A 25158-nucleotide genomic window follows, 5' to 3' on the forward strand; every position below is an offset into this window, starting at 1 on the left:
GAGGGCTGAGTGAACATACCCCCCGCCCTGGCCTGAACTGCCATGGGATTTCCCACGCTGTGTCCGCACCCCACCCCTCCAGGCCCATTGGCCCCATAAAGAGGCTGTTCTGGAAATCCCAAAGTCGTTTTAGAAACCTTCTTCCATTCCTCTACTTTATCAGGTGGCCCCCGACTGGCGGTCATGAACTTCATCTCTCCTTGTCCCCTTCCTACATCTTATCATTGAGGAATGGGGACTCTGTAGGACTACCGCATGTAGACAGCTGAGGGGTTTTGTGGGTCTCAGCACCTCAGGTGGTTGTGGGCTCTGACACATCCCCAGGAGGGAAGTCTTCCAGCAACACCCCGTAGGGCAGGGCAACTGGAGAAGGACCCAAGAGAGAACACCCTCCTCGGAGATGCCTCTCCAACACGGGGCCTTCAGTAAACCTGCACAGGGTCCTAACTCAGGGCCAGGGACCCTGCTCAGTGTACGCTTACGATAAGCAAAACTGGATAAAGTCCCCGCCCCCCTATAGGGGCATAGTCCTGCCAACTGCCCTTGGTTTTCTCCTGGACACCTCAAACCTGACGGTTCCTAAGCTGCGATCTCTCCTCCGCCAAACTCCCCTCCCAGCCCACTTCCCCCTCAGTAAATAGCACCACCAGCTGTTGCATAGGTCGAGTTCAAAGCACCTGAGTGCATGCATGTCCCCTTGTCCCCTCTCTTCCTCCTCCATGTCTGATAATGATAAGAACAGGGCACGCAGGACCCTGTCCAGGTGCCAGGTTCCCTTCTAGACATTTGCACATAGTAAATCACCTAAATTTGTCGTAAGGGAGAGGCGTCTTTTTTGTCCCCTTTGCACACGTTAAAAACTGAATCATATGGAGGTTAGGTAACTTGCTACAGGTCACACAGCTGGGCAATGGCCGGTCAGGTTGGGACCCAGCGGCGAGGCTCCAGCGTCCTTTCGGACGATTGGCATCAGCCTCCCTGCTTCCCACATGATCCCCCCAGCCCCCAAACTCATTCTCCACAGAAAGCCAGGGACATCCACTTACCAGTAAAGCCAATTATACCTCTTCCTGCTTCAGCCCTTTTGTTCACTCCCCACTGCACTTAGAATGAAATCCATGCTCTTCACCGTGGCCCCTGTATTAATTTCCTGTGGCTGCCATGATAAATTACCAGGACTTGGTGTCTTTTTTTTTTAAATTTATTTTTTATTCATTTATTTTTGGCTGTGTTGTGTCTTCCTTGCTGTGCGCGGGCTTTCTCTAGTTGCGGTGAGCGGGGGCTACCCTGCGTTGCGGTGCGCTGGCTTCTCATTGCGGTGGCTTCTCTTGTTGTAGAGCATGGGCTCTAGGCTCACGAGCTTCAGTAGTTGTGGCTCGTGGGCTGTAGAGAGCAGGCTCAGTAGTGTGGCACACGGGCTTAGTTGCTCTGCGGCATGTGGGATCTTCCCAGACCAGGGATCGAACCTGTGTCCCCTGCACTGGCAGGCGGATTCTTAACCACTGCACCACCAGGGAAGTCCCTTGGTGTCTTAAAACAATATAAATTTATCCTCTCACAGTTCTGGAAACCAGGAGTTTGAAGTCAAGGTGTCAGCAGGATTGATTCCTTCCTGAAACTCTGAAGGAGAATCCATTGCTCGCCTGTCCCCTTGCCCTTGGTGGCTGCCAGCCTCCTCTGCCCTATAGACTTAACCACTCTAGCCTCTGCCCCTGCCTTCATGTGGACGTCTTCTCTGTGCTTCTCCTCACCGCCTCTTCTCTTCTCAGGACACTGACCATTGGGTTTAGGGGCCACCCTAATCCAGGATGATCTCATCTCATAATTATGAGATCCTGATGATATCTAGCAAGACCCTTTTCCCAGTTAAGGTCACATTTGCAGGTTCTGGGTGGGTTTGTCTTTGCAGGGGGAGGCACCACCCTATTCAACCTACTGCACCTCCTTTCTGTTGTCAGACACAACGCCCCAACCTCCGGACCTCGGTTGGTGCTCCTTTCCCTCCTCCCGGCTTCCTTTGCCCTCTTTGTGTCTTCTCTTCAGACAGGCCTCCTCCCCTGACCACGCTGCCCGAGGCGGGTGCCTGCTCTACACGCTCTCTCTGCACCCTTTCCTAACGTTACAGGTATTATAATGATTTATAATTACTCATATGCATTTGCTCACTTGTTTTCACTGTGTCCTCCCCCACTGACCTTTGAGCTGTTGGGCCCCATCCTCCTTCCATGCCCACAGCAGACCAGCCCTCTGTAATGTGTACTTGACCACCTGACTGTCTAGACTCATGCTTGCTGAGAAAAAGCGAACTTTCTGAACTTCCAGTGCTGCAAAACACACATCTAATATTGTCATTCCTTAAAAAACACAAAGGTTATTGTGAATTATGCCAAGGAGGTGAGTCACCAGGTAGACCCCTTCCCTTGCACCATCTAGCCTCACTGAGGCCCACAAGCTGTGAACAGCCAGGAATGGCGTCCAGGTGCCCCTGGGCATGAGGGCCATCTTCACCTGTGCCTTCCCTGCCCCAGTGAGGCTGTGCTCACTGCTAGAGGTGCTCAGAGCCATCTCAAGAGCAAGCTCCAAACATAATCTGGCTTTGTTTATTCCAAGTGAGAGAAACAATATGTTTTTGCTCCTATAATAGTTACGCCTTGGTAGTCGGTCCAGTCTTTTGCAATAACAGTGTAGCTCCATTTCCTGTTCTGAAGCAACAGGCTCTTTTTCCCCTGTAGTTTTCTACAAGGTTTCTCACCTTCATGGAACCACCCAGGTGAACGGGAAGAGAAGGGGCTGGCCTTGGGGGGCAGCTTTGCAGCAGTCCTGCTTCCTTCCCAGGGAGATGCAGGAGCAGGGAGGGTTTGCTGAAGTCCAGGCAGTAGCTGTCAGCCTGCTTTTGCAGAATGGCCTGAGGTGGTGATTGTTACAAAGCACAGCTGATGGAGGCCCCAAGCCAAGCTCTGACCAAAACAATGTCCTCTCCCAGCTCACTCCTTAAATCACCAGGCTCGCTGCCTTGAGATTTCCCAAGAATGTCCAAATCTCACTGCTATGTACATCTCCTACTTGGAACTCTCCCACCACCCTCTCCCCACCCCCTTCACTTTATATTCCTGGCACCTTTCCCATCTTCTGCAGCTGGTTTATTCACTGTCCAAAATACTGGCAAAAGAGTCCCCCCATTTTTTTCTCTAGTCTTGGTCTTCACAGCTATTGGAATTTTTATTTCTTGCCAACTAACATCAAGGCTTTGGGGACCATCCGTGTTTTTAATCCAGCTTCCTAAGCTTGTCCTTTCCTGACATAATTTGTGTTGCTGTCAGTGGGAGTTTTTGCCAAAAGAGAGTTCATCTCTAATGTGAATTCTGGTACCCCATCAGGAGGCTTGTGTTTGGGGGATGGCTGGGGAGTACGGTGGGGAGAAAAGGCTCCATTGATCTTGTGTGAAAAGCCAGCTCTGCACAGGAAGGCTGGGGAGGTGAGTGGATCTTAGAAGCAGGAGTGCATTAGGGTTACCACACAGCGTCCACACCCTGAGCATCAGGAAGGAAAGCAGCCCACCTCCTCCTAAAACCTTGGGGTGTGAAGTTATGTTCCTGTAATGGCTTTTTGCTTCCACAGTGAAACCCCCATACGTGTGCTTTTAACGTAACTGGTACTCACAGGGATAGTTTTTTAAAATCACAATTTTCTGCACTTGAGCCTAAGTTCCATGTGTTACTTGGTACTTTTCAGAGGAGGCCTTAACATTAGGACGGCGGCTGCCCTGTGGGGGCATTAGTAGCTCTGCAGCACTTTGATCCCGCGGCTGTGCCCTGCTTGCTCCTCGGAGCTCTTGGTGCAAGAACAGGAGGCAGAACTGCTGAAGTCACCCTGTCTCTGGGTGGTGAGCGGGTCTTAACCACTGTGGTGGCTTTATCTTCTGATCTACCTTCCTTCAATAGAGCAGAGCAAAAAACCCAAAAGCGCTGCCGCTCAGCTGCCTCTTGCTCTTCCTTCCACCTGAATGCTGCCTGTCATCCAGGGAAAGGGCAGACCTGCTGTCTGTGATGCTGATCATCTGAGCAGACCTTCGTGCTTCCCTGCTCTGTGCTGAGTCTGCCTGGGGCCCTTGGGACCCACCTGGCAGGAGCCGGTCCTACCCCACAGGAGCTCAGAGGGACTCGGCTTTCTCTCCGAACTTTCTCTCCGCTTTCCGGGTTCTCGCCCCAGCCTCTCTACCTTATGCTTTGCCTTGTTTTAAACAGCTATCTGATGGTATAATGTGCAGAAAGGGCACCTACGCTTGAGTATGTGGCTCCCAGCACAGCACTGCTCATCGCGGTGGAGCACATGTGCTGGGCGTGCATGCAGGTGCGTGTTGGCTCCTGGTGTGTGTGTGACTGGGTGAGGGCCTGGTTTGCAGAGTGGCCATGCCATCCCCTTTCCCTGAGCAGCAGTAAGCTTCCACCTGCCCCCAGCCTCCCCAGTGCTCGGGGGCTGTATGTCTTTTCCACTCTGACCGTTCTGGTGGGTGTGTAGTGGTAGCTTGGTGAGGTTGTCCTGTGCGTTTCTTTCATAAGCAGTGAGGCTGAGCATCTGATTGTGTCTGTAGTTGCCACTTGGATATCCTTTCCTGTGACCTGCCTGGTCCAGTCATTTGGGTTTATGTCTAAACTCCTACTGTTGCAAGAAGGGGGACCCTTTCCAGGGCCCAAGAGTGGGCTCTTGTCTAACACTCAGAAATGAATTGTCCTAGGAATCACACATGTTGACAAAACAAGAGACTTTATTGGGAAGGGGTGCCTGGGCAGAGAGCAGCAGGGTAAGAGAACCCAGGAGGACTGCTCTGCCACGTGGCTCGCAGTCTCGGGTTTTAGGGTGATGGGATTAGTTTCCGGGTTGTCTCTGACCAATCATTCTGACTCCGGGTCCTTCCTGGTGGCACACACATTGCTCAGCCAAGATGGATTCCAGCGAGAAGGATTCTGGGAGGTTGGCAGGACATATGGAATGGCATCTCCTCTCTCCTTCTGACCTTTCCCGAATTCTTCTGGATGGTGGTAGCTTGTTAGTTCTGCATCCCTTACCAGGACCTCGTGTTGTAAGATAACTCATGCAGTTGGTTACTATGGTGCCTGACCGGCGCGGGCGGTTTCTGACAGTGGTTCCCCTAACTGTACTTTGATCATATTAAGAAAGTCCTGATAGAATACAAATAGAAATTGGGGATTGATATTGGAGAAGCATCTTGAAAATCCATCACACCCCCCATGCCTGTCTCAGTGGGTGAGGCTGGCATTCCTCACCTCACAGTAGCCAGTGGGTAGCCCCCATCCCTAACCTGCTGCTGCTACAACCAGGAGCACTTGTGAGTCACACTTTCTTATCTCTACCACTCACTTCCCTGCTGTGCGGTCATTTAACATATTGGAGCTTTGATTTCCTCATCTGAAGGATGCAGTGAGGATCCCCCTTCTGATTCTTTGTGCCGACTTAATGAGGTAACGGTTATGGAGAGCAGGCAGAGTGTAAGCCCTCTGGGCATATTAGTGTATGATCACCGTTAACGTGAAAGTGCCTCTGTTCTTACCTGTGTCCTCAAGGATGAGATTTCAATGTGCTGCCACCTCCCCTTGCATTTCCAAGGGTCCTCATGGAGGCTTGGAGCCCTTCCAGCCATTGTGGGAAAGGCTGAGCGTTGGTTACGGACCTACTTCTAGCTCTCAGAAACAGAGGACTCTGTTCTACCACAAATCCTATTATGGTAACCATCCTTCATTTTAGCCATGTCAAGCTTGGTTTCTATTATTTTGGCCTTCCTAGGTGCTTTGTATTTTACCCACACAGTATAACTCAGGGTAAGTGAGAACCCCAGCCTCTGCTCCTCAGACTTTGGGAGAGTGATCTCTCCTGCCTGTTTGCAGCCCTAACACAGCATCTCCTGAAGGCCCTGTGTCCATACAACTCAAGCTTGGTCCACTCACCTGGCGTGGGTTCCTTGGTAAAGCTGGCTCCTCCTCCAAGTCTTCCCCCAGAACTTCTGTTCATAAGCTACTTGTGGACCTTCCTGTCAGACGTGCCTTCCCCCTGCAAAGATTCTCTTCCATCTTCTTTATGGCATGTATAGAGGGCCTCTTTCTGTGGTCTCAGCACCAGTGTATACCCAGGAGGCCCTCACTGGTGTCACGGTAACACTCAGATGGCCTATGTTATTGACACCGTCTTAAAGAGTGAGTGGGCTGAGTGCAGGGTCCTGCCACAGATCAACATATTGAAACTGGGATGATTTGGGTAGAAAATCATGCTGCTTGTGGATTGCTTCTCCCTTTTCCCATGTTGTTCAAAATAGTGGCCCAAAGGAAAACTGGAAAAATCAACTCTTTTGGTCTTTTTTTTGAACAGGGAAAGTTTAATGTGAAAAAGTATTAGCTGTAACAGGTGATTGTAGTATTGGGGAATTAGCTGCTAAGATGTAAAGACATCTAGAGACACAGGAAGAGCAGATGCAGGAAGCAGCCCCTATCTCAGGTCTGAGGCAGGGCACCCAAGGAAGGAACGAATACGGATGAGGGTGCCCCCCTCGCACACACACCCAGGGCTGAAATTCCTCGGACTTGTTGGAGAGGGTACAACCAGGGCCCACTGGATGAGGGAGACGTTTGCAGAGGTGCTGCACTGGTGGGAACCTCTGGGAAATCACACTTAGTGGTGTCAGGGAAGACCGTCCAAAGGAGAAACTGCATGTGGGACCAGGCTGAGAATTTTCCCAAAGTGTTGGTGTGCTCAGAAGCTGCCCTCGGAAGCTGCCTAGAGGGAGGTGGCATGCATCACAGGCCACCCCAGGAGCCTACAGGGAGAAGTCACATGTCAGAACCAGAGACAAAGCCTGTCCCTCCTCTAGGGTCTCTCTAGTAGTTGGTTCTGAGAAAGCTTAGCATCATGGCTGCTTGACTGGAGAGCTTTAATTCTTCATATGGCTTCAAGTTACCATCTAGTGTTCTTTCATTTGAACGTGAAGCATTTCTTGTAGGGCAGGTCTGATGGTAAAAAACTTCCTCAACTTTTGCTTATCTGGGAATATCTTAATTTCTCCCTCACTTTTGAATGACAGTTTTGCTGGGTATAGAACTCTTAGTTGATAGATTTTTTTTTTTCCTTTGAGAACTTTGAATGTATCAACCCACTGACTTCTGGCCTCCAGGGTTTCTGATTCGAAATAGGCTTGTAATTTACTGAGGATCTCTTGTCTGTGATGTGTTGCTTCTCTCTTGCTGCTTTCAAGATTCTCTCCTTGTCCTTTGACAGTTTAATTAGAGTGCATCTCAGTGAATTTATCCTATTTGAATTGTAGATTCATGTCTTTCTTCAAATTCGGGAAGTTTTAAGCCATCATTTCTTCAAATAATCTCTCTGCTCCTTTTTTCTCCTTCTAAGACTCCCATAATGTGCATCTTAGTCCCCTTACTGGTTTCCCACAGATCCCCTCTGCTTACTTTTCTTTATTCTTTTTTCTTTTCATTCCCCAGACTCAGTATTTCAATTCATAGGACAAATTCATAGAACAAATGTATATTCCTGATTTTTGTTTCTGCCTGCTCAGATCTGCTTTTGAACTCAACTGGTAAATTTTTCATTTCAGTTATTGTACTTCTCAACTTCAGAGTATTTTTTCCTTTTTATAATTTCTATCTCTTTATTGATATTCTCACTTTTTCATGTATCATTTTCCTGTCTTTGTCTACGTCTTCCTTTAGCACGTTGAACATCTTAAAGACTGTTGTTTCATAGTCTTTGTCTAGTAAGCCCAACCTCTGGGCTTCCTTCAGTTTCTACCAGTGTATTTTGTTGCTTTGAATGGGCCATACTTTCCTGTTTCTTTATATGCCTTGTGATTGTTTTGTTGAAAACTGGAAATTTGAATCTTACAATGTACCTCTGGAAATCAGCTTCTCCTCCTTCTTCCCGGATTTACCATTTCTTTGCTACTGAAAAATTTCTCTGTGTTGGGGATCAAACTGAAGAAGTGTAAGATCTTCTCTGGCCTTTTCTGAGCCTTCATCTCTTCTTGGGCAGAACTAGTGGCTTTCTAAATTTTCCCATCTATGCAGCTGCTTCTGAATAACCTAATCCTTAAATATCTGGCTCCTAAAAGGAGAAAAAGAATTTTTTTAAATGTATAGCTCACTGAAATTCTCTGGTAGGGGCTGCAGCTGGTAGGGATTGCAGCAGTGGTGGCCAGCCTCTATGCCCGTACCTCAGAAATCAAAAGCAGCACTGAGCAATCAGAACACAGAACTCTGATATTTGGAGGACAAGGTCCTTATTGTCCACCCTGGCTCCAGCAAGCCACACCAGGAATGTAGACACAGCTACCTGCCATGGGGCTGGGACATGGTGTACAGATAGCCACTACCACACTCAAGATTGAAATTGACCAAAATTAACCACAGCTTACCAGCTCAACTTTCTCCTGGAGGCTGCAAGCTTTCGGATAGACTCCAGAGTTTCAAAATAGTTACTTCAGGCAGTTTTTGCCAATACAGTTTTGATCCAGGTGGAGAGATTCTTGGTGCTTCCTACTCCACCATTTTCCCTGACATCACTTTGTCTTTTGATCCTTTTAAGATAAATTCTGATAATATAGTTCAATTCAGTCTAACTACTGTTTATTAAAGACCAGCCTGTGTAGGATTCTCTGCTTGAGGATGCAGAGGAATAAGAGGGAAACAGGAACTCAGCTGACTATTTCACAAGGTTGATGATAAGCAGCATAGCAGAGACCCAAGCAGGGTCAGGAGAGGTTCCAGGTAGGAAAGAAAAATAGGCTGCAGGGTGGAGGTATCCTTAAGGATGGGCAGAGTTAGGGATCAGGGAGTGGAGAAGATGGGGCAGTGAGCCAGATGGGGGCTGAAAGGAGACTTGCCTGTGGGAGAAGATTGGACGTGGAGAAGAAAGAGGATAAGTTCAGGAGGAAAGCATCCTGAGGCACGTGTGGTATCTCATGGGCTGCCCCCTCTCAGGCCCACTTTCTGCTGGATCCAGGAATTCTCTTATGTCACATCTAATCTCCTCTCCACCTGCCTGCTGTGAGGCATAAAGGTAGTTGGTATATGAGGGTCAGTCAGACGTAAATCTGGAAAACTCAATTGATGGAGGAAATTAAAAAGGAAACTAAAACAAAGTTTGATGGCAATTCAGGAAGTTAATTACATGACATGTGCAAATCTCAGTCCACACCCTAAGGTGTGTAGGAAACATAGCTTCCTTTATTGTTTTAGCAACAACCTAATTTGTATTTTTGCACTCCATTCTAGTCCATTTTGGATTCCTGATCATTTCAGGAGTTTTTGCCCCATTTTCCCTGAGTCCGCATCTAAGTTTGGTTGAGGATGCATCTGGTTATTGTGATGTCTGGTGTATTCATCTCCTAGGGCTGCCGTAACAACCCTCTAACTGGGTGGCATAAACAGCATATTTATTCTCTGGAGGCTAGAAGTCCAAAATCAAGGTTTGGAAGGGTTGGCTCCTTCTGAGGGCTGTAAGGGAGAATCTGGTGGTTTACTGGCAATCTTTGGCTTTCCTTAGAGTGTAGAATCATCACCCTGATCTCTGTCTTCATCTTCACATGGCGTTCTCCCTGTGGGTGTCTGTCTCCAGATTTCCCCTTTTTATAATAACACCATTCATACTGAATTAGGAGCTCACCCTACTGTAGTATGACCTCATCTTAACTAATTACATCTGCAGTGGTCCTATTTCCAAGTAAGGTCACAGTCTGATGCTCTAGAGGTTAGGACTTCAGCATATGAATTTTAGAAAGGACATAATTCAACCCACAACTTCTTACCATAGAGCATCTCTGCCTCACCCATTTCTTCTCTGGTCCCAGCCATGGGATGTGCAACTCGCCTGTTGCAGAAAAGATGTCCCTCCTGCTGGTCCACATGGTTCATCAGGGCCAGCCCCTCTCTGTTCCTTCTGGGCCATGCTTTGTGGCACAGAAATACATTCATCTACCCACACTTGGCACTTGGGCCTGGGGCTCCTGGGGAGGTAGTCTGAGGCTCCACCTATCCGAGCATGCCATGCAGTCGTTTCCCTGAGTTCTAGCTGCCTCCCTGGTACTATGGGCAGGCAAACAAACAAAGGCTCCCTCTCCTCTCAGATGTCATAAGCCTTAGAGAGGTTTTGCTGTTCCCTAACTTTGAGATCAAAACTCAGAACCCTCTGTGGAGCCCCTAGCGTATGTAATCTCTCAAGGCTGCCTCCACTCCCAGGTGGGAGAGGTGTTGTCTGGGGTGTATGAGGTGGGCATGGAGGTATGAGCGGCGCCTTTCCTCCTACTCCAGATGTTTCCTTGAACACATTTATGTAGACCAGGGGCTGGCAAGCTGTGGCCCTTGGGTCAAATCTGGCCCACCGCTGGTTTTGTAAATAAAGTTTGATTGGCACATAGCCACACCCTTTTGTTTACACATTGTCTTTTGTTGCTTTTGTCCAGCAGTGGCAGAATTGAGTAGTTGCAACAGAGACTGCGTGGCCCACAAAGCCAAAAAAATTAACTGTCTGGCCCTTTGCAGAGAAAGTTTATGGATTCCTGGTGTAGATTATTGTGACACAAAAGCCTAAAGACTTTTGCCCCCTTCTGCTGTCATATCTCTTCCATAAGGCAATCATCATAGGGTGGTCTTACTGTCTGAACACAAGAAATGGCAAAGAGAGTAAAGGAAATATTCAAAATGAAATGGTTAGTGTATCAAAAATGTCACCTTGCTAACAGGTGTGTACAGTTTGTGAAAAGTCATTGAGTGGAGCAGGTGTGATTTGTGCTGAATTTCAATAAAAAAGTGCCGGGGGAATGGTGAGGGGAGGTGGGGACAATCTTACTCCATCGTGATGCTCTTGGCATCATGGAGGTGAAGGTCACCGTTGAGGTTGCCCAGGTCAGAGTCCTAAGAGGACATCCAGGGCCTCGTGGAAGAGCTGGGCAGAGACAGCTTCAGCCAGCTAGGCCAGGGTCCTGCTGCTCCTCCTCAGTGCCCCTCCCATGTGCAGACATGGCCAGAGAACACAGCTGGGTCTCCAGCACTGGTTAAAGCCCCAGACTAAGCACAGAGCATCTAGGACCCAAGACCACAGCATGGAGCACGTGTGGTCTCACGCTTGCCTGGTAAAGGGTGCAAAACTGGGATCCGGCTGGTCTCTACACAAAGCCCATGAACAAGTGAATTAATCATTCTTATTCTTTTCATTACAGAGTAAATGAGAGCTATTTATTTACCCATCCTGAAACTTAGTGACCTCTGGAGTATAGCTAGGAGCCATCTAAAGGTCTTCATTTTGTAGGAGACAAAAAATCAAAAAACCCACACACACCAAAAATTCCCCTTGGGGTTTTCAGTGTTACAGATGGTCAAGTTTTAAGTTCAGATGAAAGACACAATTTGTGGATCTTGGTGAACTGATTGATCCTCACTGTATTCTAATTCCAGATGACCTTGATTTACAGTTCTTGGATTCATTTTTCTGATGGCTCACTTAACATGGTCGTCATCATGGGCCTGGGATTGCTGAGAGATGGTGTGTAAGAGGAGAGGGAGGTTGTTTTGGAAACTTCGCCTGCCCCTTCCCCCTCCGGAAAGAGAGGCCGAAACCGAGCACCCCTGCTATTTCCGCAGCCTGTCTGGTTAACGCAGACCACTGTCTTCCTTCTAGCCCGGGGCCTGGAGGCACGCACTGCCTGGGCGCCAGCGTGGAGCACGCAGTCTGTGAGAACTTGCCCTGCCCCAAGGGCCTGCCCAGCTTCCGTGACCAGCAGTGCCAGATGCATGACCGGCTGAGCAGCAAGAAGAAGGGCCTGCTGACAGCAGTGGTGGTTGACGGTAAAGGCATATGGCGCATCCTTTCAGAGTGGCCTCCCTCCCTTCCTTCCCAAGACCATAAACACCTCCTAGGAAAACCCCCAGGGCATCCCCACCCCCACAATCCACCCAAGAGGACACTTCAGTCCTGCCCAGCTCAGCCGTGGACCCACAGGGAGTTGAACTTGGATGACCCAGCTCTGTGAGGTTTCCCAAAAGCAGCTGTGAGGCAGGCAGTGGACCAGATACCTCCTGCCCGCCCCCTACCCTCGTTCTGTTCATAGCAAGGTGGGTGCGCTGGCAGCCTGCCATCTAATACCCTGTGCTGCCGGGCCCAGGCCAGTGTTGAGGAGAGCGAGGCTCTGCACGAGCAGGGCAGCGGGTTTGTGTGTCTGCTGTTTCTCTTTCCAGTGGTGACGCTTTCTTGCATTTCTTTTCTTGGTTCATCTTGGGTTGGCTCTTACTCCTTGACTGGAGTGTTTGGGGAAAGTTTTTTTTTTTTTTTTTTAACTTAGGTAACGTTGGTTTATAACATTATGTAAATTTCATGTGTACAACACTATATTTTTCACTTGTGTATACACTACAGTGTGCTCCCCACCAGCAGTTAAGTTTCCATCCATCACCATACGGTTGACTCTCTTTACCCTCCCCCCACCCCCCTTCCCCTCTGGTAACCACTACTCTGTTTATTGTATCTATGTGTTTGTATTTGTTTTGTTCCAGGACAGTTTACAACTTGGGGAAGATGATAATAAGCACAGGTCACATTTTCTTTCCCAGAGTTTTCTCCCAAATCAAGGGACTCTGCCCACTGGACATTACAAGCATTTCCAGTGGCTGATAAAATTCGAGGTGGGGTTTCAGGTCTATAGGCTTTGTGATGTTTGTTTATTGTCCATAAGATCTCCCAGGGCCTAGTTCAGGGTTTTTCATGCTTAAAATTCTGTTCATCTTCAGGAAACAAGAATGTGTTATAATGATGACAACATGGTCCCATTTATGGAGCATACCATGTGCCAGGCTCAAGTTAGCTCTGCTTATATCATCTCATTAAATATGCAAAACCACCCGTGCAGAAGGTGAGAGGTTACAGGTTACGTAACACGTCTAAGCTGCTGCATGAGGAGCAGGGAGGGAACTGAGCCCAGTTCCGGAGGAGCTGACTCAGAAGATAACCAGCTGGCTTCCAGTAAGACAAAGATTTCACGAGTGCTGAGTGAGGATGCTTCAATAAGAACTCAAGCAACTGGACCTGATTTTTACACAGGCTCTGAAGTATTTTGCAGGAGGCAAAATACTTTGCAGGAGAATGAGGTTCCTGTGCCAGGACTTAGGTTTCTTCCCTGTGATCTGAAGAACCTCTGAAATATACACTCTGTTACAAGCTCAAGCATGCATAACTATGCCGGGGGTAGACCCAGGCAGCACAGGGAATAATGGCCTCAGATCCGCAGCTTTTAACCCAACAACCTGACCCATCACCTTCAAGCTGACATGGGACGTTCTAAACCAGAGCAGAGAATACCAACCCACCCAGCCACGGGCTCATTTTAAAGCTCATCTGGGAGCTCCCCCAGACGTTCTCCCTTTTTTACAAAGACCACCACCTTTGGGAACTGTGTGATTATAGCCACCCTGTCGCCTAACCAGCAGATTTCCGGGGAGATGGAGCCTTCACACCCTCGGCTTTCCCTGCAGACTAGGGAGAGAGGAGACCCATGCTCCCAAACAGGGGACAGGCAGCTGGAGGCTGGGGCTCACAAAAAAGCCTTGTGGCTCTGCCTGGGCATTCATCTGATGCAGGAAGACATGTGAGGCCTCTAGACGTCCCAGGCACTCGGACCCCTAATCGGAAGGAAGATAGTGCTGGCAGGGGCTGCCGTGTTTGCAGCGCAGTGGCAGGTTTTGATGAGAAGCAGCTTCATTTCCAAACCTTCAACCATCCCCAGACTACCTGATAAGGATGGTTTAGGTCCCCTGTCTGTCCTCTCCCACGCCTTGGGAGCAAGAAGAGGTCAGGTCTAAGAAGGACTCACACACTCTGATTTCCTCTCTGCCATGTGCAAGGCCTTGTTATTCTTTCCTTGGTCTCTTGCTCCAGTTTTCAGTTTTCCTGCCTCTTTTATTCAATGCAGAAATCCCACTGAAATGTCTGTTTTTCCACAGATTTCTCCAAGTCCAGATTAAACTTCTATTTTACTTCTAACCACTTTTGGATCACTGAGCTCCTTGGTTCCTTATCATTACAGTGGCTGAGGCTGATGTCTGCCCAGATCCCCCTTACAGGAAGCCTCCAAGTACAGCTATTTGGGGAAGCTCATTGTGTTCAGAATGTGTTTTTACCCACTCGCTTTTTGTTTCTGCCAAAGCAATAAATAATTATAGCCAGAGTGCCACGACCTTTGATCTGAAAAGTGGAACCCTACTTGATAAGGACAGTCAGCACTCTGCCTTTGAAGGAGAGACCCCAAGTACAGGGCTTTGCAAGGGTAGCTTGACACATCCCCCTCTGGGGTGGAATTGTCATGACTTCTTGCATATTTGGTTTCATTTCCTTCTCAAATATAAACAGAAGCCAGCGGTTTTTTTGTTTTGTTTTGTTTTGTTTTAAGGAGCATTTCATGAGGATAAAAACAAAATAATAAATGCCCAATTCAGAAGGTAGGGGGAGAATAGAGATTATAAGTGTTCCTCTCACAACTCGGTTTATAAAAGGCACAATTCTAGCTCAGCCATGAGAGGAACGATTCCTGTGGTTGGGCTCTGGGCTCTTCTGAAGCCCATTATGACTGCCCTATTCATAGCGTTGCTATCGCTGTGGAATTCTTTGGCGAGTGACGCACAGTTCAAGAAAGGGGAAGCTATATTTTTTTCTTTTTCCTCTTATTGAAAAAAAAAAAAGGAATTCTTGCAGAGGTAGATTTTCCAAGGGAGGGCTCAGGACCACAAATTCATACCACCTCCAAAAGAAGACAAAGACTTTCCTTAGAAAATATTTCTAAGTGGAAAAGCCTTTAGACAGAAACCCATTGAGATGGCCTGTTGCCAAACCCACCCCCTTTCTGCTTTCCCTGTGGAATCTCATTTAAGTGGAAGCCTTCAAGAGTTTAGTCCTCCCCGCCCAGGCCAGCAGGCCACGTGCCCATTGAAGTGTCAGAGGCCTTGGCAAAGGCCGTGTCTGGACGTGGAGGTGCTTTCCCAGCTCCCTCTCCCAGCTGCCTCTCCCCGACATGGTGGAACTCCCTCTGGGTCTGAGCCTCCCAAGGGATGGAAGGTCTGATGGTCAGGACTCTCTGACTCGAGCTTGACCACTCTGGCTAGAGCTGCTTAATGAAAAAGAGAGTGGTTGTGAAGATGCAGGGTATCTCACAGGTCCCCAGGGCCGGGATGAAGGTCTGAGGCCAGAGCCTCTGAAGATGTCAGGACCTTCTCTCCGTGTTCACCATAGCCTGCGTTTGTGACCCATTTCTTCCTGCTCCCGCTACAGACTGGCTTTCTCACAACTTGTCCACGTACAGGCTGATGGGCAGCCCACTGCACCTTTTATGAAGTCTTCATCCTGTATTCAAATCCTTTGGGGCCAGATGTGGTTGGGAGTTCAGAGCATTTTAGGTGTTAGAAAAATAACAACATGCATCAACCATATATTATTTAATATCCCAGTGGGGTCCTGGGAAGCACCCCACAGTCGGACACACAGACACCTCTACCAGGTAACCCATGAACAGTCTCTAAGTGGGGTACTGAGTACTGCCAACAGTCCCATGTCAGTCAAGGCTAATTTTGCTGCCTAATGTGTCTGCCAAATATGTTTTAAAAAAATGCTTGCAGTTTTCAGAGCTTTTGGATTTCTGAATTGTGGATGAGGGAGTGTAGACTTCTTAGAGATCCATCAACCATGAGCAGACAGAACCTCTCTAATTTCAGTGCTGATTTCCCAGGAGAGAGACTCTGATTGGTCCAGCTGTGGTCAGGTGGCCATTCTGTCCAATCAACTGAGGCCCCATGAGGCCTGCCTATGAGGTTGTGGTGAGGAAAAAGACTCTGATTGGTCCAGCTACAGTCATGTGGCCACTGCTGGTCCAATCAGCTGAGGCCTGGCTATGGGGTCATGGTGAGCAGCTTTGGGGGTAGGGAGCTGAGCAGCCTCCTCAGCATGTATACCCCACAGAGGGCCAGACACGGCTGGGGTGAGCACCTGTGATGACCTCAACATTAGTGTCTCCACCTTAGTAAGACTTTGTAACCACTGGCAGAGAAAGAACAGCAAGAGCGCTAAGAGCCACGAGTATTGTCTGCACCATTCTCGTCCTGAAGCACAGGGGGGAGCCCTCCAAGCCCCCACCAAGCAGATGTGGTGGTGTGGCTCTTAAGACCCCAAGTCCGACTCACATGCCCTGTCTGTGGCTTCCCCATCCAAGTGTAAGTCCTGACGACAAGTGAACCAGTGAGAAGCTGGGACCCACCCCAAACAGTCAGCCTCAATCCGAATTTAATCTCAGTACACATCAGCCAGGCAAGAGGGATGTTCCAAGCTTCTTTCCTTAGTGTGTGTGGTTGTATAACTTTTAAGAAGATTTGACCTCCTTCTGTACAACTGTGGATGTAGGAGTGTTGACACTGCCCAAAGCTGAAATCCAACACCTCATGTCATTTATCAGGAGATTAATTGCCCACCCAGGGCAGCTTGGAGGGGAATATTCAGAGAATTTCGAGAGGCTCTGAGCTGCCTCGAGTTTTATAAAGTTTATCCTGAGTCGCTTTGGGACATAGTGCTACACCTTCCTAGAGGTGTGAGGTGCCCTGAATTCTGAGCAGAATCCTCAGAAAAGGAGATGGACAAATGGAGGGAGTTCCAGCTGAGCAGAGGAAGGAAGTATTACCTCTGGACTCTGTTGTGGGGCCTGGGGCTCCCAGACTACTGTAGCCACAGGGGACGGTGTCTGCAGGTGGGAGAGTGGAATACAGGTGGAGTTGAGTGTACCTTCTTGCCTGGGGTCATGGTCAGAATCCCTCCATCTGAGGTTGGGACCACCTGCTTTGCAGAGTCTCTACTTCCCTGATGTTCACACCAAAGAGCCCAGAAAGAGATCTTCATCCCTTTCAAATCTGGTCTTTCTAACTTACCTCAAAAGAGCCTCTACTTTTCTACCCAAATCCCATTTTCATCTCTGCCTGAATCAGAGTATACACTCATAAACGTTCATAAAACTGGTGGTTTGTTTTCAGCAGCACCATTTTGCCCCCTTGGTATATTTGACCCCCCGAGTTCTCCATTCAGAAAGAAAACAGTGATGGTGGAAAGAAACCAGGATGGGGCGAAGAGGCCAGGGTCTGGCTCTGCCAACTGAGGGACTCTGGACAGCCATGCACGTTCTCTGAGCCTGTGTGATCGTCTGTAAGATAGAATGATGACAGCACCCACCTGAAATGCATAGACACTACTTAGCATGCTGCATGGCACCATCATCATTACAACTGCTACTGAATGAATCTCCTCAAAGCTCAGTGACTCCAGAAATTGAGGCAGCACTTCAGTTTAAATGTAATCCATAGTTTTGAAACTGCTTTGTCCAAGGGATCCATTCTTACAGTGAAACACTAGAGGAAGCCCAGTATGTGGAGAAGGTATACCCATCCATTCAAGATGGGGACTGTGTGCTGCCTCTGTCTCAGTGGCTCTCTGAGATGCTCAAAGGAAACCTCAGGGTCCTAAAGAGCACCTCCAAAATCTTGTCAAGTTAGCTTCCCAGAACCTGATCTCAGTTTACATTTCAGTCTCCCATGGTTCTCCTTTCACTGGCTACCATCTTGGGTTATTCCATCTAAATGGAGGGACAACTGCCCCCAGCTTGCCAGCTGGAGAAATGGATCATTCCTTCTAGTATGCCCTGTCCTCTGACAGCTCAGGATCAGACCCATGAGGCAGTCTGCCTCATTGGGGGTTTGCTGTGTACTTGTCTACAAGACAACCAGGGCCTTGAAAGGCATGCATGACTCATCTTTCTTTCCCAAGCAGTGCCAAAAGAGTGCCTTGTGTGAGAGAGGGGCTCCATCCATGTTTGTTAAATGAATAAATGAATCATTGTTTCTTTGCTTACCTGGGAATCTACCCTTCACAGCAGATTTTTCCCCCCACAGCTAACTGGAACAGCCAAGTTGAACATCTCCACTGTGCCCCTGTAGCTTCTTTCTAGTGTTCTAAGACAAGGCTTATTTTGTTGATCATGTTGATCAGCAGCGCTCCATGGGAGAGGAGCTCTATGGAAAGCTGTTGACCACAGTGGCAGTTTAGTGAATGATGTCACCCTATCACAAAAGCTCCAGAACCTGGATAAGACAACATGTCTGCTCTGACAAGAACTCTCCAGCTAGGATGCCCAGGTCTACTGAGGCCAAGTCAGCTCCAGAAGCCTTTTTTTCTTTTACCCCTGCCCTTGCTCACCTGAGACCACCAGAAGGACCCACTGGGGAAGGTTCATGGTGGAGACAAAGGGCCTGGCAGAGACAGCACAAAGATGTTGGTGTTTCTCTCTCTGGAAGTTCCTTTGCAAAATAATTGTATAAACCACATTAGAATTAGGTGACTGAGAGAAAGAGAGAAAAGGTGCATTTATCTTTCTCAATTGTGTACAAAAGAACAAAATCCATTCATTTATTAAAAAATAAATAATCCTAAAGCTTTCCTACAAAGATCAATTACAAGGAAAGGAAGTCCCCTTTCACCACTACTTTTTCAACATCATACTGGAAGTCCTAGTTAATGCAGCAAGACAAGAAAAGGAAATAAGAGGTACAGTAAGTCTCCTACATACAAACAAGTTCAGTTCTGAGAGCGCGTTCATAAGTCCAATTTGTTTGTAAGTCCAACAGAGTTAGCCTAGCTACCCAACTAACACAATCGGCTCTTTAGTACTGTACTGAAATAGGTTTATAATACATTCGCATCTTTGGAAGTTCGCAACTTAAAGGTTCATATGTAGGGGACTTACTATATACAGATTGGGAAGAAAGAAAACTACCTTTATTTGCAGATGACATAATCGTCTATGTAGAAAATCCAAAAGAATCAACAGAAAAAACCTCCTAGAACTAGTAAGGGATTATAGCAAGGTTGCAGGATATAAGGTACATTACATGTCAGTCGCTTCCCTATATAACAACAATGAGCAAGTGGAGTTTGAAATTAAAAACACAATGCCAGGGACCTCCCTGGCAGTCCAGAGGTTAAGACTCTGCACTTCCACTACGGAGGCCTGGTCGGGGAACTAAGATCCTGCATGCCGTGCCATGCAGCCAAAAAATAAAATTAAAAAATAAAAGGAACACTGCTGAAATTCTTAAAACAAAAACACAATGCCATTTACATTAGCACCCCCAAAATGAAATAATTAGGTATAAGTCTAACAATATATGTATAAGATCTACATGAGGAAAACTACAAAACTCTGATGAATGAAATAAAACAATTATAAAAATGGGGAAATATTCCATATCAGTGGAAAGATATCAAGATGCCAATTCTTTCCAATTTGATCTAGAGATTCAGGGCAATCCTGATGAAAATTCCAGCAAGTTATTTTGGGTATATCAACAAACTGACTCTAAAGTTTATGTAGAAAGATGAAAATATTTACCAAGACCTTCTGTGAGCCAGGTCCTGGGACTGACCTGAGGACAAAAGATGAAAGTTCAGTTCCTTGTCTTCCAAGGGCTCCCATTTCCATCAGTTCTTCAATCTAAAGGTAATTACCATCCATCCCCTTCAAAATCCTGTAGCAACAGGATCCACCTTATAAGAAATCCCTCTTGTATATGGGAGTTGCTCAAACAATTATAGGACAGTAGGATTTGAGGGCTTTAATGGAGGCGTGTGCAAAGTGCAGATAGAGAGTCCAAGTCAGAGGTGGCATGAGGAGAGAGAGCTCTGGAGTGGAAGTTTCTGGGGTGCCAGGAATCTTCCAGAAAGCTAAGTGCAGGGAGGGATTTCCAGGCAGAGGGAACAATCTAGGCAAAGGCGTGAGATCTTGGCATGTTCTGGGAGCTCACTTTGTTCCAGGAGCAGCAGAAATCAGGGTTTCCATCCTGCCTGGGGGCATGGCTCTTACAAGTTGTCCTAGAGGCTTCTGTGTCCCCTTTCTGTTCCTTATTCCTGCTCTGTTTCTTCCAGGGCCTTCTTACCACATACCACAGCCCTGCAGCTTTTAACCAGAGGCTGGGGAGCACTAAAGCTTGAGCAAAAGCCACTGCCGTGGAGACACCCCTGGGCCTGCTCCCCACACTGGGAGGCCTTCTTGTTCGCCTCCTTCCCCTTTCTCACCCCAGGCTCACCCTTGATACACAGTCAACTTGCTTAGAGGTTAGCACACCACAAAATGTTTGTTCTGCCTGGTATTTTTAATACCTTAAGGAAAAAGAAATACTGTGTCTTTGCAAAGGATAAAGAGAACAAGGTACAGAAAAGCCCACAGTGCCCTCACCTCTGTGTCATTCACCTGATTTCTCCATTTTCTGTTTCACGCGTTCCAAGGCCTGGGTGCAACATGTGCCATGTACCTGTGACCTTGATCCCATGCCGACTTCTCGTCTCTTGGGCTGGCCTGTCGCTCACGTTCATCTGCACCCTGCATGGCCCCCAAACCCCATCCCACGTCAACGTCCACCCCTTTCCCTCCTTAGATAAGCCGTGTGAACTCTACTGCTCGCCCCTCGGGAAGGAGTCCCCGCTGCTGGTGGCCGACAGGGTCCTGGACGGCACGCCTTGCGGGCCCTACGAGACCGACCTCTGTGTACACGGCAGGTGCCAGGTGACGTGTTTTCCTTGTGTCCTTGGCAGGGCTTTGGAGGGGAGGCTCCCTCCAGAGGGGCTCAGGGTGGCGGGGGCCTGGGTGAGGAATTGCATCGGTGGTGCTGCCACCTGCAGCCTGGCACCCCTCCCTCCCTCCACAGTGACTGAGCATGAGGCCCAAGTGCAGGGCAACCAAGAGTTGAGGTGCTGAAAGAGTAGTGGCAACATGGGTCATCTCAAAAAACTTGGAGTAACTTTAGACATCATGACAAAGGGAAGAGCAGATAGACTACTAGGTGGGACTGGAAGATGTATACGAACATATGTTTTTGGACAAGCTGTGCTTGGTTAGCTATAAAAGATATAGTAAAACTGAGCAGATGCCTTCACAGGTGGTACCTGGGGATGTGACTATGCTTGGCTTTGGGGGACTGCTCCACCCACTGGAATATAATCCCCAAACCCATCCTGATGTTGGATGTCTGTGATTCATTAGCATGATGAAAGATGTCATTTAAGAAGACAAAGAGAAAGGAGGGAGGGAGGGTGTCCGATCATTTCAACCCTAGTGGATTTTTTTCCCTGCAAAGTCCAAACTAGTCTAAGACTAGGATATTTCAGGGAAAAACTTGACAGTATCCAGACTCCTTTGGTATCAAATACGAATATGTAGGAGTGATAGACACTTAGTGCCCCAGAGTCTTGGCCAGGCATCCTCTTGGGGAAGGAGAGGCGACAGGCCCTCAGGGCTGCTGCGCTGTAGCAAAGAATGGGCAGAGCCTGTGGCGGAGATGTGAACAATGATCTTATCATTATCATTGAAAGAAAAATGGCTGATGGTTCTGGTTCTTTGGTAAACCTGCTAGCAAGCCAAGTGCAAGATCTGTTTCTGTCCTAAATTATACACTTGCATGGGCCATGGTGCAGCCCAATGATGTATGTTCCTTTAGCAAACATTTCCCAAGTTAAAAGCACTTGTATTCTTTAGAGCAGCACCAGCTGAGCCACCTCCAGCCTCTCACCAGCATCTTCTGCAGTGTTCTTATCAGTGTGGAAACATTTCTAAGAATCCTGAAATTTTCTGGCCAGTGCGGTCCACGTTAAGTGGCCAGACATGATTTCAGCTCTAAGCGATTAGTGCCAGTGTGCCCCTTCCGTGACTTTGGTTCTAACTGCAGCCTTTTCAATTAGGAAATCTCCCCCCATACCATGACAGTGAAACTCTCAGTCCTTTAGTGAGTACAGCAGGGCTTTTGAGCTGCCACTCAAGGTATTTCAATAGCCTTAAGTGTGCAGTCATCAGGGCACCATCGAGCCAGAGCCTGCCCTGCACTTGGGTGTGACATGAATGACACGTGTACACTCGCCTTCCCATTCCCACCTCCATCCCATTCCACCCCCCAGTCCATCTCAAATGCCTCTACCACCATCTTCATCATTGCATTTACTCACCCTGCGCTGAGACTTAGTGCTAACCAAACATGACCCCTCAAGGCAGGGGGCTCTAGAGCACGGAGGTGCAGACGCTGGCCCCTCTCACAGTGCTCTACAGTAGGTGGGGTTCATGCTCCCTAGAGCCTCACCCTGACAATGGGGAGACCGCTGCCTGCCAGTTCTTGGAAGTACCGTCTCCTCTACCTGGAAGCATCCCAGTGACCCACTGCCTCCAGGCCGCCCACCAGTCCTAGCAGAAGGACCGCTGTCCTGGGATATGGCAGCACACCTGCCAGCAAAAACCTCATGAGAGAAACAACTTGCTTTCTGAAGGAAGTTAAAAATCCTATCTGTAATTTTTCTAAGAGTGCTCGTTCCTCAGAGAGAATCTATGAAGGTTAACTTTAGCCCAAGGTTAACTCACTTCTCACAAAAATCCAAATTAGTAAAGTCAGAGTTAATGAAGTTTTATAATAACATTGAGCATATTTAAATAAGACTAAGAAATTAAGTACAAGTACAGTATTTATGCCTAGTTACAGTGATTGCCAAAGTGGAAAGTTCTGGATTTCTGTGGTCCTTGTGAATGAGTAAGGCAAGGAATATTGGTTAAAGAGAAGACGAGTAATAGTAATAAAAAGATATCTCAGGGGTTTTGTGAGCAGAGGGTCTGTACCTATTCATCAATGTCATTATCTAATTATAGTGGATAAAAGGTAGAAATCATCCATATTTTATGTAAGACAGCACTTCCAGAAATGTTGCCATGGTTTACTTGCTAGCTTTTCCCACTCTTCCCTTCAGCTATAGATTTTGCTATTTTGGGGCAGCAGAAGGAGTTTGGGAAATTCTGAGAAACATGGTGACTAGTTGGTGGGGAATGGCAGGGACGAGAGGCTCCAAAATGGCATTTTGAGAAGATTCCACTAAGCTCCAAATAGCAGGCTGATTCAAACCATAACATGAAACACGGAAATACCATTTTACTCTGTTTTATGAGGACTGAGTTAAGTTTCATTTCAGTGAGTCACAAATTACTTAACATGCTGAAATGAAACTTAACAGCGCTCATAAAAGTGGGAGTGAGTTGGGGGAAGAAACACAAACATTGTCTATTTTTCAGCAAGTCCCTATAAATCAGGAGTCCCATCATTAATGATTCCTACTGTTGGCCTCCAGAAGCAAGGAAATCAAGTTAATACGCCTCTAATGTGCAACTTGCCTCAAAGCTGCTGACCGGCAGTGGGTGAGTCAAATGGATGGACATGTCTGCATGGACCTGGGACCAGATATGCTTGGCTTTTCTTTAAGGCCTCATCAGCTAACGTACACTTGCAGCCAATGTACTCCGATTACAGTCACCTTTCCTTGGGACCCTAACTTGTGTACATATCCCTGGCTTGATGAACACCCAAACAAAACACCTTCAGGGCCTATAAGCTTATTCAGTGGAGAGATTGTGTCTGATTGTCTGTGTTCTCCAAGGGGCTGGCTTAAAGGACAGACAACCTCTGATTGCATTTTACAAAGAAAAAAAGAGTGGGTGGGTCCCCTGCTCTTAGGACTTCAGCGATTCTGGAATCCGGAGCTTATTTCAATGGACCATTTTCATTGCCCAGAATTTATTGGCCTCTTATTTTGTGGTCTATTAGGCAAGTGGAATTACTGCTAGAATCTAGGAGAATTATAAGAGGCTCTGGCCTCAGAGTCCTCCTGTGTAAAAAGGGGTAACAAGCATGCAGGAATCTGTACCGGGTGTTTATGCATGCATGGGTCTTTCAACAGTGCTGAAACTTTATCCACAGCAGTGCTTAAAACTCTGAAGTCATTCCCTGTATCCCTTTTATATGATTAACCTCCCATAGCAACTTCTGGATTAAGGCAGCAGACTGAGCTACATGTTCACCCCTCTTCCATCCCAGGACTCCACTAATCCAGTGGTTAAGGCAGAATAGCACAAACCATGGTGGTGAAGAGAAGCAGAGGCCACCCTTTGACAAGAGGGCAGAAGTGGATGGAAGTTTCACTGAAGAAACAGAGGCCAGAACTGGAACAGATGGAGAGTCACAACCAAAAGGAAAGCAAGATGCTTGAGGAAGTCTAGTACTTGGGAATGGAGTGGGAGGGAGGAGTTGGCTGAAAATAATGAGTTACCATTGCTGACCATGCGCAGCCTGGCACTGGGCGCTTGACGGGCTGTTAGGAAGTTATCTTCAGGCTCTTTTCCGAAGTTGTGTGATAAGCTGTTCAGGGACAGCTGAAGCAGGGGAGGGACCCCAGTATTCTAGCATAGCTCCCACCCTCTGGGACCGGGGGCAGAGCCCAGCTTCCCTCCCGCCAGTCCCAAATGGAAGACTGCCACCCTCGCATCTGGAGTTCCATCAGTTGGCCCTTCTGTGCCTCATTCTCAAATACAAGTGGTCAACCAGAGATCATCAGCTCTCTGAAGAAAACCAGCAGCAGGAATGAGAAAGACCAAGAAAAACAAACAGGAAAACTGACCCTGGCAGAAAATTGAGATAATTACTGAATTCTGTATGCAGCCAAATGATCAACCAAGCATGCAGGCAAAATAAAGCAATTTTGAGACGTGGAAGAACTCAGAAATTTTATTTTCCATGCATCCGTTCTGAAGAAATGACATGTAGTTTAGCAAGACAAGGGTGAAGTCCGGAATGAGGAAGACGAGCCCAGCAGGGCTTAGTGGAGCTGACCCAGGAGCCCAGACAATGCTGGGACGGGGGCTGCATCGCTGGCTGAAAGTAGCAATTAAATTTAAAACAAGAAGTAAGTGGTGTCCCTCTAACAGCAGAGAGAGAGTGAGGCAGTAGTTGGAAGATAGCTATTAAGTTGAAGAAAGGAAGTGCTTCTCCTCTCAGCCAGAAAAACAAACACAAACAAGACCATCAAAACCTGTGTGAGGAAGTCCCAGTTCAAAAATTAGAAAGTTAAACTGCACTGTTGTGGGAGGGGTGACTCTGCTGTCAGGCTGGGGGTGCAGAAGGCGTGGTTTGAAAACCAAAGTCTCCTATTCCCAGTTTGGCCCAGGGCCGAGCTTGATGAGAGGTCAGCATTTTTATGTGTTTATTGAAC

At 47.7% G+C, this 25158-nt stretch overlaps 1 protein-coding gene across 2 annotated transcripts in view; it reads left to right on the plus strand.

Annotated features, from left to right (window-relative positions):
* Positions 1–25158, plus strand: part of ADAMTS17 (ADAM metallopeptidase with thrombospondin type 1 motif 17) — a gene marked incomplete at both ends in the record, with an annotated part of 347780 nt that overhangs the window by 221182 nt on the left and 101440 nt on the right. For both annotated transcript variants that reach the window (XM_079701384.1, XM_079701385.1), the window contains 2 exons: positions 11695–11861; positions 20523–20650. In XM_079701384.1, coding sequence (XP_079557510.1) covers positions 11695–11861; positions 20523–20650 — 295 coding nt within the window. The remainder of the gene's footprint in view (positions 1–11694; positions 11862–20522; positions 20651–25158) is intronic.

This window comes from Hyperoodon ampullatus (genome assembly GCF_949752795.1).
Source record: "Hyperoodon ampullatus genome assembly, chromosome: 3".
Taxonomy (NCBI): Eukaryota; Metazoa; Chordata; class Mammalia; order Artiodactyla; family Ziphiidae; genus Hyperoodon; species Hyperoodon ampullatus.